Raw genomic sequence first — 14,321 nt, 5'->3', positions numbered from 1 at the left:
TCTAAAGGTATTCAGAGACAGCAAACGTTAGACCAAAGTGGCTCATCTAGGCCCATGCAGAGCCTAATCCCAGATAAAAATATATTGGAAATGTCTACTCAGAGTATCCCTACAGGCTCTGCAGCCAGCCACTCACAATCTGTGCCGCCTGTTGCACAAACAACGCAGGAAACTGAAAGTAAACCATCTGGTGTACTGTTTGGATTTTCAGTTGGAGAAATATTTGGGGGATCAGTAGCATCTAACCAGTCTGGTCCTACTGGTCAACAGGAAGAATCACTTGGTAAAACTATATTTTCAATGTTTACAGGGCCAAATACCCAGCAGACTACAGATAAATCTGGGACATTGTCTCAAACACACCCATCAAGCACACCTTCACAGCCTTCTCAACAGGAAACACTTGGTAAAAGTTTATTATCAAAGTTGTCAGCATCAACTCCTCATGCACCTCCTAACGAAACCAGGCCCAACACTGAGGCGCCACAGGGGGGAACTATCCCTCCAAAGGATCCTCCATCTACAGGGTTCCTTTCAATGTTCGGCAGTCACAGCACCCAACAATCTCAAAATCAAACTGGATCTTTTCTAGGGGGAATTCTTCCTGGATCATCAAGTTCAGCTGAAAGCCCAATGAAGGGGCTGTTGTCAATGTTTAGTGATCCCAACCCGCCACAAACACAGTCATCAACAAGACCATTTCAAGAACGAGTAGTCCAGTCACAAACTCAACAACAAGGGGGACCACAGGCACAATCTAAACCACAAGAACAGCCTCTACCACAAGGACAAACAGCTACCTCTGTTCTTGGGGGTATATTCGGTGGATTGTCTGCCTCTACTGAAAATCCAAGAAAAACATTGTTTTCCGTGTTTAGTGGTCCTAGTTCCCCTCAACCACCAAGAACTGGAGGGGATACAAACATGCCCTACACACCAGGGACTGCAGTCCCAAAAGAACCAACCAAGAGTATGTGTTCTGTTTTTAACGATGTTTTGCCAACACCACAACAGACTCGCAGTTCATCTGCTGCCACCTCTGCCAAAGAGTCCCCAGCTATTCATTCACAACAAAGTTCTTCCCAGATGGCATCTATTTCAAGTGACCATGTCCTCAAAGATGCCCCTTCTAGTGAATTCTCAGGGAACAAATCTGATAGTAACTCCTGTCAAGTGCATGCTGTCCCATCTAGTGATATTACAGTAGTTACCACAAATACTTGTGGTGACTCATTTGAAGCCAGTGATGTTATGTCTAAGCACTCAAATTTAGAATGTGGTGTTGTGCATAAGGAAATGAGCACAGAGAGTGCACCCCAGGATCCTTCTTTTTCTAAAGAACCTTCAGCCTCCGTGATTAGTGGATCAGACCCACATCCTCCATCTTCAACTGGATCTATCTCAGATGAGCCAAGAAAAGGTTTTCTTTCTTTATTTTCTACACCCAGCACTGAGCCAAGTTCTACCAAAACAGATCTGTCAACTACAGGATCTACACCTGGATCATCGGGCCTGAAAGACCAATCAGCCAAGGGGTTATTTTCAGTGTTTGCAAGTTCTGCCCCTCAGCCCTCTTCACAGACTGGAAGTTCTCTGTTAGGGGCAATGTTTGGAGGTTCTTCACCTCAAACACCATCATCTCAAGTAGGAGGATCATTGCTAGGTGGGTTATTTGGAGGGTCTGTACCGCAGACTGCTCCACAAGCTAGTCTCAACAAGACTGGTGGTTCTGTTCCCCAAACTACAGGATCACAGCCAGGGTCATCATTACTTGGAGGCTTATTTGGAGGATCTGCTTCCCAGGCTGCTGGATCCCAGTCTGCTGGGTCTATTTTGGGTGGTATATTCGGTGGTTCAACAGTTTCATCTCTTGTGCAAACTAGTGGGTCCACAAGTGGAAGTTTTGGTGGGGCTGATCAGACTTCCGCAACTCAAAATAAAAACTCTATATTCGGAGGGATTTTGGGCAGTTCACCATCTCCAACAGCTGGTGTACAGACAGGTACATCTCTTCTAGGTAGTATTTTAACTGGCGCTTCTGGTCCAAATGACACAAGTTTGTTTTCAGTGTTTGGAGGATCTACTTCAGATGCAACAACTACTCCAACATCTAATAATGACAAAATATCAACTACCACTCTCAACAGCACTACATCAACTGTAACTGATCAACAAAAAGCCATTGACAGTAAAACTGTTTCAACTGGTGGTGATAAAAGTGAAATTAATACTTTGATCAAAAGCAACGATCAAGTGGAAATCCCAAATACACTTGAGAATAAAGTTCAGCCTCTTGCTGCAAGCTTGTCTAAAGGTGAGGATAGTCTCATAGAAGAAGTAAGTTGCCAAGATACTGATAAGCAAACTGCTTTATCTGAAAAAAATCAGTCTAAAGAGTTTGAAATGTGTGCATCAACAGAACAAATTGTAAATTCAGAGATTGCAAGTAGTAGTCAGTTGAGTCAAGATACAAAAACATCTAATGCAGAAGAGGAAATGCAATTCCCTCAGTCTGTAAGTTCTTTGGCCCAAGAACAGCAGAAACCTCCAGTGCCAGACAAGTCAGATACAGTTACTAGCTTCACGTCCACCCTTTTCAAACCAACACCTACTCCCACTGAAGGTCAGCAACAGCAAAAGCCTTTTGGATTGGGAGGAACAGCACCCCAACCTTCCTCCATTCAGACTGGTGCGTCAATACTAGGGGGTATTTTTGGAGGCCCCAGTGCCCAGGCAGCATCTCCCCAGACAGGTGGATCATTACTTGGAGGCTTATTTAAAGGGTCCGCTCCTCAGTCTGCTACTCAAGCCACTGCCCCCACCACCGGAGGTTCAATATTAGGTGGGATGTTTGGGGGAGGATCCAGCACCAAATCTGCAGTTCCCCAGAGTGGTGGCTCATTACTGGGTGGAATGTTTGGAGCTTCTGGAGTTACACCTCAGGCTGGTGGTTCTTTGTTTGGAGGAATGTTTGGAGGAGCTACTGGTCAGACTGCAGGATCACAAACTGGAGCATCAACTTTACTTGGTGGCATAGGAGGATCTTTGTTTGGGGCTATGGGACAACCACCTAAGCCATCTGAATCTGTGCCAGCTATACCAAAACCAACAGCCAGTGCAATGGGACAACCACCTAAGCCATCTAAATCTGTGCCAGCGGTACCCAAACCAATCACCAGTGCAAATATAATGATGGGCTCAACATTGCAAGATAAAGATCAAGTGAAGCCTGGCAGCTTAATAAATGACAGTGCTGGGGAAACTGAAACAGCTTGTTTAAAAACTTCTACTGTTTCAAGTGCAGCAAAAGACATTTCTGTCATTCATCAGGTAGTTAACAATGAAAAAGAAAAGCCAGAAGGGGAGGGAGAAGTGATACATGAGAAGCCCATGGTTATTAAAGAGGACCCTGAGAGTAAAGAAAGTGACAAGTCAGTCCCACCTGATGTCACAGAGGCAGATGTTAATGTTACTTCACCTCCTAATCAGTTGCCCAACAATGCAGAGCCTTCTCAAGCTAAGTCTTTGTTTGGGTTTATATCAGCACAGAGCAATGCAGTAAAATCTTTTGGATCCCTGATGTCATCAGCACCATCACTTGCTTCATCATTGTCTCAGACAGAAGGAGGTAGTAGCCTAATTTCAGGGCTGAAAAACCTTTCTGGAGGCGTATTTCAAGAGGAAAAACCTAATACTGAAAAACAAGAGCCATCCACCATTTCATTACTGGGGGAAAATGCAGGTTTTCCTCAGCAGACACAGCCATCCAAATCACAAGCTGTCCCAGTTATAACTTCTCAACTCCAAACTAACAACAGTTCAGCAAGCAATGAGACTGTACAAAAGGTCGAAACAACTGAAGCCGAAAAAACTGTACCGGTAGGTTCCACAGATGATATAGCAACTCCCCAGATTTGCATCTCCACTCCTGATGTAGATCCTTCAGCATCCCTGACCCCAAAAGAGGAGGAAAGGCTTGTAGAAATTCACCCCTCTGCAGGTCCTAACTCTGGAGTGCAGCTGGACAACCAGTCCAATCTTCTGTTGAATACAAAAAGGCTAGTAAAAGTACAATAAATGGCATCCTCCCTCCCTGCCCCCATTTGTGAAGTGGGAATTTTGGGAAAAAAAAGTTTTTCCTATTCAGTTTTGCAGTCAATTTTCACTAATTTAGTTATTTTGTGTCTTTGTCTGTGTTGTTCAGTGTGGCCTTTTTGTGTTTAGTATCTGCTGTATCATTTGTCATTTTAAATCCGAATTCCACAACAATGTTGTATTGAGTTTTAACTTTCTGGCTGAATCTACATTGTACTCAAACATTCTTATTACTATATCATTATATTGTTATTATTGTTATACCGCTCTCTCTCTCTCTCTCTCTCTCTCTCTCTCTCTCTCTCTCTCTCTCTCTCTCTCTCTCTCTCTCTCTCTCTCTACATATACACATATATGTGTGTATGTGTTTCAGCAATTGAGTAAAGCATCTTGAGCCGACTGTTGTTGTGAATTGGGCTATATACATTTTATGAATTAAGTTGTTTGCAACATTGTCATGGAATTCTGCTTTAATTTATACACTTTTATTTATTAAATATTTTTTTACGTGTACATCTAGTAATCATCATATTTTACGAATCCATTCAGTCTTTTGTAGTGCAAACTTAAAACTATAAAATATTCAGAAATGATATTTCACCATTCTGAATGTTTTTCTCACTCCTTTCTCACCATTGTAGTCCAGTGGAAAGTAGTCGCTTTGGGTCATCAGGAAATCTTAGCCAGACCAGCTCCCAGCTTAGTGAGACTGGCCACGAGAGCACTGGAGGGTCAGAACTGGAGGAGTCCTTCCACTCCTATCATAGTACTGGTTTTCACCCTTCTACCAATGGGCAGCTACGCACAAATGGCACAAATCTCTCCATCAATGGACACTCTGTGGTCAGTGAGCGGGAGATGGATAGGCTGTCCCCTGACAAAAGACAGGACATAAAAAGTGATACTACAGCAGAGACAGGATCCCCCAAACTCCACAGGTACATTTTTGCTTGTAATTCAAATGTGTTTGATATAATGAAAATGCCTGAGAACTGAGAGATTTCCTCTTTCCTCTTTCCTCTTTTCATCTAATGCTTCAATCCATGTAACCTAGACCTAGTTTCCATGATGATGATGGACCACCATTACCCTTTTCCCAATCCAGACTTCATTGGATGAAGGCCATCACTAAAGTCAGAGTTCAACTGCGGGAGGTATGCAGTATTTTAACTTCAGTTCCTCCAACAATGTTCAATCTGTTATTAACCCTTAATTCCAACTTTCTTCTTTTCCCAGTCCTTGTACACACAATATTTGCAAGCACGTTCATACATACAATCCTTTGAAACTGGTTGAGTTTAGTCTCTCTGAATGTTCATGCAGATGCACTAAAATGTACTAGAATGATATTACTTCTAGTGAATTGGTGTCCTAATTGCAGGCACACGACTAACAATGTGCTCCTCTGTTAAAACTACCCAGCAAAAGTTTTTATGATCCTCTAATTTTTAAGTAGTCTTCATTTTGTAACTTATATGAGATATCTTTGTCTCCTCTCCATCTTATTAAGTCTTAAATGTGGAATTTACTCTCTTCATGTGGTACTCATAATAAGAAATATAGTGTTGATTTTAGGCAGATTACTCACTGCTTGAAAAATCTATATTGCATTAGTAGATGTTTTGCTCACAAAAGTCCTTACTATGTTCTTCTTCCAAGGATATCTGCTATGTTTGACAAATTCAGGGATAAAATCTGAAAATCTCCTGAAAGCGATAACTCAAGAAGGACGTCACCAAAGATTTTCAAATAATTACCAAGTTGCAGCCACTAAAAATCTTTGAACTCAGTGACCTTGAAATCAAGGTCAAGTTCAGATGTCAACTTTTTTGAAAATCAACTAAAATCTTACATTTTTACATCTGTTAGAAGGCTGTGGTGTAGCGGTGGCTACCAGTATTTCTTTTTATGTTGTGTTTCTTTTATGTTTTTTATGTTTGTTTCTTTTACTAAACGGTTGTTGTGTATTTTATCAGAATGTGCGAAAACAGAATATATGCAGTGACACATATCTCCATATACTGTATAGCTTGTAATCAGTATCTTTAGCCCAGTGTTTGTGTTTGTTTGTTTGTTTGTTTTTTACAAATCAAATGACCTTTGTTAAAAAGGCAATTGTGGCATTATGGAATCAACTGTAATGTGACCAAATATAGGTGCAATCTGCATTACCATTTCTGGAGAATTTTAAGTTTAGATGTTAAATTTAATAATTTAAGACCAGTCAGAAAGACTGGACTTTACTGTGTTCATAATGACAATATTGGGATTTGTTAGTCATAACTATAGTTCATCCTCCCTGACTAAAGCTTTAATAGCATGGCAATGAAGGAGCAGGGCATATAGCCCTTGCATGCCTTCATTATAATGATGACTTCCATGAAGTGGTTGAGATGAACATGAACTATAAATGAGTGATTGAAGACATGAGTATAAATCAAGGGTGAAAGCTGTCTAAGTGCTAATCATTAAATGATGCAAGGAAATACTTATCACACAAGGCTGCTGGTAAAGATTATAATTAATTAGAATTGGAAAGTTTTCGCGTGGTGTCACAGTGACTAGCATAATGAAAATGCTAGATTTGATACCCTAAAACATACGTGCTTGTTTATTTTCAAAGAAAGGTTTGGAATGAGATTGTAGTAATTTAATCAAACTTGACGACAGCAAGGAATCATGGGAGGCAAATCCATAACCCATACTTGATGAGAATATGCTTTAAAGTTTATACATATTATCCTTCGACTCCACAAATTCTCATTTAGTCACTCAGGGATAGTAGTATTGCCAATGTGTTTAGCTTGAATGTTTTTGAAGTTTTAAAAACAATACATTTTGACAAATGACTCTTTACAGTGACTGTGATCAGCTAAAAGCTGGTAGTCTTACACCCTCAGATTACAGTGAGAGAGAGAGAGAGAGAGAGAGAGAGAGAGAGAGAGAGAGAGAGAGAGAGAGAGAGAGAGAGAGAGAGAGAGAGAGAGAGAGAGAGAGAGAGAGAGAGAGAGAGAGAGAGAGAGAGAGAGAGAGAGAGAGAGAGAGAGAGAGAGAGAGAGAGAGAGAGAGAGAGAGAGAGAGAGAGAGAGAGAGAGCTAGTGCAGTGAAAGCATGCAAGAGGGTGGGAGGGATAGCTACTTAACAGAGGGTGAACTGCTGTGTGATCATCTACTTGTGCTGTGCTGGCTATTTCGGTTGTAGAAATCAGGAACTCAGCACTTGTATATTTTTTTTAACTTGAAGGAAGATTTGCTGGTTTGATTGACACTGAACAATGTTCACCAGTACACCTGGGTAAATATTTTTATAAAATACAGGGAATTGCTATTACGAGCTGCTGAGCAACCCTCCATGTGGAATTAATCAATTTTATAAGATGGTATCTACAGGTTGTTCATTCTTTCTGATAAGGTAAGGATTACATTTTATTTAGTATATTTATGTTAAATATATATTTAACATATACTTTGATTAAAAATATAGATTGTACAAGTTACTGTATGGAAGATGTAGTATTGTAGTGCATAGATACGCAACCATGTTTAGCCAATTAAATGTCAAGAAGGCATCTCTTCTTTCAGTATTCTAAAATCTCACTCATTGATGAGAAGCCAGCTAAAAAAGTCAAAAGCAAGATGCCTTTTTTACTTATTCTTTTTCTTTCTATTTAATGAAAGCTGTGGATTATTTAATAAGGAAAGGGGGGAAAAAAGGGAGACCGCTGAAGATTGACTCACTTGGAATATGGCCCGAACCCCTACCTGCCCCTCAGTTATTATGATCAATCAGTCAATCAATCAATTAATTAGTTACACATTGATGCGACTTTGTTTGTTTACACATATTCATCAAGTATGTCTAAAACTAGCATTAGTTGGTATGTTTGTAAATTAAATATGGCTATTAATAATTATTTTATGGAATAAAATAATATTTATAACTGTAATTTTATTGTGAAGCACATCGCTGCCTGTAAATGTAGGATAGGGGGATTCCATTCAGCTGATAAGATCATCAGCTTATTTTCATTCTCAGATTGGTGACTGAAACAGTCAGTTTTGATTGGCTGATTATACATTTCTACCCACTAAACGCTTATCAGGGTAATACACACCTTCTGTGCTAAAGTGCTTATTGGAGACCTCAAGTGCAGGGGTGTGTTAATGTATTTAGCAATTATATTATGCACTCCCTGGATTAGTTTACTTAATAGAATTGGACATTTGCTTTCCTAAAACTTTGCCATGGTATAGTTATGTTATAAAGCAAATTGACTACAAAGGTATTGTAAAATACAGAGAAAGTCCCCAGAAATAAGCTTACTTTAGTCTGAGGCCATCTTAAATGAAAATATTGCAACTCTATAAAATGTTTAATTTTCTTGTAATTTATATTTTAGAAGCTAAGGCCTCCTATGTTTTTTTTTTTTTTTAACCAGATATTTAGTCACAGAGATGGAAGAGATAAGTGTGAATTTTATTACTATTTTATTACTATTTTTAAATATAATATAATTATATTAAAAATATTAATAATATTTTTTTAAAGTAGCATTTACAAATCTCAAAAGAATTATATAGTGCACTATTTGTAGAGCTAAGAAATCCTGCCGTGTCCAATTAAAACTCCTTAATTTGAGTTACAAGCAGTATTAAAGCAGGGATGATGAACAGAACTTGACCTTGAAACTACTGCAACATCTTCTACATTTTTGAGAATTTGGTAATTGTCTCAGTGAAGAAGACAAAATCACAGAGCTATGGTAAATGCCCTCTGTGAATGAAATAATGCCAGAACCAGATTTATGTTACAGTTGGGGTATTCAGTTGTCATTCCAGTGTGTACCAATGGATCAGAGCTATTAAGCCATGCAGCTGGTAAGGGTGTGTAAGAATGGCATGGCCTCAGAGGAGAGAATTGACCTGTCATCTAATTACTGTGCTGTCTTTCCAAAGCATCCTAATTACAGAGATCTAAGCAGCTGCATGGCGTTCATTCTGGAAGTTGACACTCTGACTGACTCTCAGTTAAAACAATGTCTATCCAGCATTTGTATTGTGGAGAGTAGTGTAGTCTCTCATAGAGGTATTCCATGTGTGCTCAAATGCATTCAGCCATCCCATATGGAAAAGATATATATAAATCTTATAAAGTTTGTATCTGTCTTGCGTGAAACTTGTATGAAAAGCATACAAGAGTGAAAACACATATAAGATCCCTTGAAAAATTATATAAATGAAAACTTGTATGTTTTGGATACTTACTAAAACAGTATATGAAAGTATTGAGAAAGTGGTCACTTTCATAAGTAAATCATATAAGTTTTTACTATTTCTTTTCCATATGGGATGTCTTTAATCCAGAAGGCAAATGAACTTTCTGCCCAGTGTTTAAGATATTGTGCATAGTCAGAATTAGAACTCCACTGTGGTCTGAGCTAGTGGTCATAAAACAGTAAAGTTTTATGTGTCTGTGTTTTTCACTTGATGGGTTTAATAAAAATGGGAAAGATAAATTACTTTCTCATTAAGGGAATTATAAAAAAAGAGTTTACATTTAAAATCACTACTTTTAAAATGCATACATTTGCATACTTTATCATTACCTTTCCTGTACTAGTTTTATTTATGTACCTGTGTTTTAGGTAATTGCTGGTAGTAGGGCAAGTTGACAGTTCCAAAGTTCATGTGGTGGTTTTATCATATTTAGCTGCCATCTGATAACAGAGAGCTGGTAGGCATAATAATCACATGGTTTTTTAAAGCTTTTTCAACAAAATAACTTACTTGCAGATACTTACTCATATGCAGGTTAAGATGCTGGCTTATACTTGACCCATCTTAAGGAGGAGTCACAGAGGCAGTGATATCTCCATGTGTAGGAACAGTTGATCACAAGTGCCAATTCTCAGGGATGTTTCCCAGAGGACACGTCAGTGGAGAGGATGAACCCAATGAACTGGAGCCAGTTCCACTCTCACCCAAGAAGAGTGAGCTGCAGAAGAAAAAAACACAGCTCCCCAATGTAGGGCAAAGTCTCTGTAAAAAACTACAGAAGTGTCTACAGGCACCAGAAGATAATTCATTTCATGACCAGATATCAGTCAGCAAAACAATAACCAAAGCTAACCCCACCATATCTGAGAAAGACAGAAATTCTGATTGCCAAGATGGCAGTGAAGTTGTGGAGGCTTCTATCCCCAAGATTCTTGAAAGAATCACAAATGAGGAATGGAGGCAGAAGATGGAGGATGAGGAAGCAGACCATAGTAACGTAGTGGAGCATATCCTGAAGGAGCTGAAAGGAATCAATAAGATCCAAGAGGAAATTTCTGACCTGAGGCAGTATCTAACGTCTGTGCGAGGCTCAGTGGATGAAGTATCTTGTTGTGTCGATGCAGTGCTCAGTGAAATAGGTGAGCTATATTCCGGGGCTTCAGCTGTAACGCATCCTAGCCCTGTTTCTCAAACACGTCACACCAGGCATGGAAGTCTGGATAGGCAGAATGCAATCTCTTCTCCTCACACAGGTGATCCCAATCCTTTGCTGGACTGCAATGATTATGGAAGAGATTCAGGATATGTATCATCACATAGATCCCCCAAACAATGGCATGATCAAGCCACTTGCAGAACAGTCCATCAAAAAGATCAAGAGTACCTGGAGCAGAGTTCAGACATGCGCTTGTCTGATGTCTGTTACCTGGAGCTTCACTGTGACCAAAACTACCAAAGTACTAGCTCATTGTCATCATGTCAGAGCTCCAATTGTCCAGAGGCAGCCTTTCTTCCTGGTGACACGGAGTATAGCAGATGGCCAACTGCTGATATTCAGCACAGTATTAGTAGAGAAGGTGGTTGGAGTGAGGAGGATGTTTCCTCTTGTGCAAACAGTGGAGAAGAGCTTGAGAGCTTTCTAGGAGTTTGGAACAGACGTGCAACAGAGGACACACAAAGCAGCACACCAGGTCATTCTTCTCACAACAGTTCAGAGCACCTTTCATTGTTGTTTGGAACCCATTATAATTCACCTTCAAGTTCTTCCAGTCAGGTGGACTGGAGGCCTCTGAGACAGGAAGCTGAGGGAGAAAACTTGGAGTGCGACTGTGCTGCAAACTGTCCATTTTCACGTAGTTCTGGATACCACACCACAGATGCCTGTGCGAATGAACTTGAGAGTGGGCCCTCTTGGAGCTTGAGCTGTTCCACTGTGTTGTTGACAGACTGTGATGATGGTTATTTAGAGCCACATTCACCATGTGATTATTGCCCGTCATCTGGGGACACTCTCGATCTCGGTTCTGCTGAGAGTTTGGACAGAGAGTGGACAGATCACAGCATTTCCAGGGAGGATGTAGGAGAAACATTGTCACCAGAGTCACCTGAAATAGATCCTGAAAGCACACCCAGGACTGCTGACGTAGGTTTTGATGCAACAAGTTTTAGCAAGGCTGTACTCACGGTCAGGTCAGCTTTAAAAGGGGCTTTCAAAAAGTTGGAAGGTTTGAATACCGAAGATGAAAAAGATGATAGTGGTACAGAGCCACCGCCATCCTTGGGTAAACAAATTTCTGAACCTGAGGATGAGCATATCACTGTAGATTATACAGAGGGAGAGATTAGCCTTACAGAGAATTATCCTCACTTTGCCACCTCAAAGGAGGACAGTGATCCTTCAGTCTACATGGATTGTCTTGAGATGCACGAGAATCTATCATGCTCCCTTCAAGCATCTCCACATAAAGCAAGCCCCTCTCCTGGAACTCCAACAGAATATCACTCTGTAGAGATTTCACAAGGAAAAGGAGACTATTCAACAGATGAAGAACTGTCCAAGTTTGATATAACGCCTGACCACCAGTATGCAACAAGGCCGGATGAAAGTCCACTGGGTCCAGTTCGTAACCAAGATGAGGTGCGCTTAAGTCCCATAAGGGAAAACCATGTTCTTCATGAAGAAAATCAAGAAAGGCTGACTGATGAAAAGCAAGGCAGGCTAACTGATGCCAGTCACAGAGCACGTATAGAGAATTTCCAACGTATTCTAAGAGAAAAGAGGCAAACTCGTCATAGACTGTCCAAATCTGCACAGGGATCCCATGGTTCTCAAGGCTCCCAAGGGTCCCAAGGATCTCAGTCTCAAGACGAGTTTGTATCAGGTATTTTATTTATTCATTTATTTTTTGCATATATACCACTTGCAAGCCTGGTAATAACAGCAAAAATCAAATCTTTATTTTTGTAGTGAACTAAATGCATTTCCTTTAGTTACAAAATTGTTTGACTTTGCTCATGTACAGCTACTCAACTTGATTTATAATGCTACTTGTATTTTGTTTTGTTTTTGCAGACTGTTGGAGAGAAGATAATCAGGTTACTTGAAATATATTAGCTCCATGTTCAAGCTACATTATTTTGTTTTTGTTCGGTTTGTTTATTTATTAATTTGTGTGCATCCCCCCCACACAGTACTGTTCTTACTTTTCTTATCAACATAAATACTTGTTGTTTCCAAAGCATAATGCTCTAAATACACATTATATATGGTATTGACTGCATAGATGTGTAATTTTTAGTCTGAACGTATTATTGACATTCTAGATGAGACATTTGCCTGATAACTTTAGTTAATCTGTTACAGAATAATTTACCAGGAGCTTGCTGTAACTTTACAATGTTTGTGGTGTTATTTCTTGTGTCATGTTCTGTTTTCGCCTTCATAATATTTTCAAACACTATCAAAATCTATTAGAAAGAACCCCAGAGGAAACTCCACTGTCAACTAAATAAATGAAAAAGGAAAAAGTTATACTTGTAGGAAGAAATAAAAAAAGACCTTCTATGCATGTTTAATCACCCGGACAAAAATTTTGTGGTCGTGCTTTTGTCCTATTTGGAAATAAAATGTATTCTTTAGTTTTGCATCTACATACTGTGATCGTGGTCCACACTTTAATTTCACTTAACCTAATTAAAGAGTTCAGCAGCATTCATTTTAGTCCCATCTTTTAATAAATTTTTTTTTTATTGTTTGTTTGTTTTTTAATTTGCATGTTCTGTGACATCAGAGAGGTCAAACTCAACCAAGCCTGGTTCCACAAACACCACTCCTCTCATAACATAGTTCTTTATGTCTTTGTAAGCCACTAGCCTAAATTCTCACATTTAAAATACTTACAGGTCAGAGATGTTGAACCCAGTACTCGACAGGCATGGGTCAAAACAGGGTAAGTTATACATAGTGTTGTATTGGTGAAGTTTGGTTAGATTAAATAAATTTGTATTTTAAACCTAAATAAAAACTGTTTTGCTTGTTCCGTAGTGGAGGCTCTGGTCTGTATGGAATTGACAGTATGCCGGACCTACGTAAAAAGAAGCCTATCCCATTGGTCAGCGATGTGGTCAGTACTCACCTATTGTTTATTTTCCTATAAATACACCGTATTTTGTATCTCATTCAGTTTGTTTTGTTCTTTACTGTGAGTGTTTCTGTAAATGAGACCAGTACAACAATAGTTTTTGTTTGTTTGTTAGTTTTTCTTTTACACTGAATTTGGGATGGAGTTGTTTCAAAGAATGGAGACAAATATGAAATCAGCCTGCTAATGTCTCTCTCCCTCCTCTCTTAAACCCAAAATTATTCCCCACAACTCTCTTGAATGCATTCACTCTCCTTGGTCAGGCTATGGTAAGTTATAGAACCTAGTTGACACTCCCTTTTCTACTGAAGTACAAAATAAACTAGGACAGTTAACAGTAGTCACCAGGCATAGTATGTTGATCTCTGCCATACTTCCTGTTTATTACAATTGAAGACATTTGCATGTGTCCTTTTGGTCCTGGGTTACTTTTCTTTCTATTCAACATTCCCATCAAAATACATTGCCAACAGGTCATTCCCTCACCTTTTGGTTAACGTTGTTTTTCTTCTTTTTGATCAAATTGACTGGATAGAATAAACTACTAACAAAGGCCTGTCTATGTTTTATAATGTTGACTTTGGGCTAACTTGCTTGGTACTAATAATACTCACATGGGTTCTCACCATATGGTAAGTGTTCATCAAGTTCATAGAATAAAGATAATAACAATTCTATTAACCACCTTTATAACTAACCCCTCAAACCTTTTAACTATATTGACTTTTATTGTTGCAGAACTGTTTTTCAGTGTGCTTGGTTGTGGGTTGTTTTGACTTTGTACACAAACTTTGCTGATTTTTTTTTT

The 14,321-nt window shown here is 39.3% G+C and overlaps 2 protein-coding genes across 3 annotated transcripts in view; both read left to right on the top strand.

Annotated features, from left to right (window-relative positions):
- The window catches only part of LOC308383323 (protein unc-13 homolog B-like), a 64,995-nt gene that overhangs the window by 32,221 nt on the left and 18,453 nt on the right, over positions 1-14,321 (top strand). For both annotated transcript variants that reach the window (XM_080861210.1, XM_080861209.1), the window contains exons 9-12: positions 4,737-5,033; positions 5,150-5,249; positions 13,275-13,321; positions 13,417-13,495. In XM_080861210.1, coding sequence (XP_080717336.1) covers positions 4,737-5,033; positions 5,150-5,249; positions 13,275-13,321; positions 13,417-13,495 — 523 coding nt within the window. The remainder of the gene's footprint in view (positions 1-4,736; positions 5,034-5,149; positions 5,250-13,274; positions 13,322-13,416; positions 13,496-14,321) is intronic.
- LOC308392113 (uncharacterized protein) lies at positions 10,009-12,476 on the top strand (the record flags this gene model as incomplete). The annotated part of the gene is made up of 2 exons (XM_080874980.1): positions 10,009-12,253; positions 12,445-12,476. The coding sequence occupies 2 exons, from the start codon at positions 10,009-10,011 to the stop codon at positions 12,474-12,476; spliced, it is 2,277 nt and encodes a 758-aa protein (XP_080731106.1).

Source organism: Rhamphochromis sp. 'chilingali', assembly GCF_963969265.1.
Source record: "Rhamphochromis sp. 'chilingali' genome assembly, chromosome: 2".
NCBI lineage: Eukaryota > Metazoa > Chordata > Actinopteri > Cichliformes > Cichlidae > Rhamphochromis > Rhamphochromis sp. 'chilingali'.
This window is presented reverse-complemented; position numbering and strand designations above follow the sequence as displayed.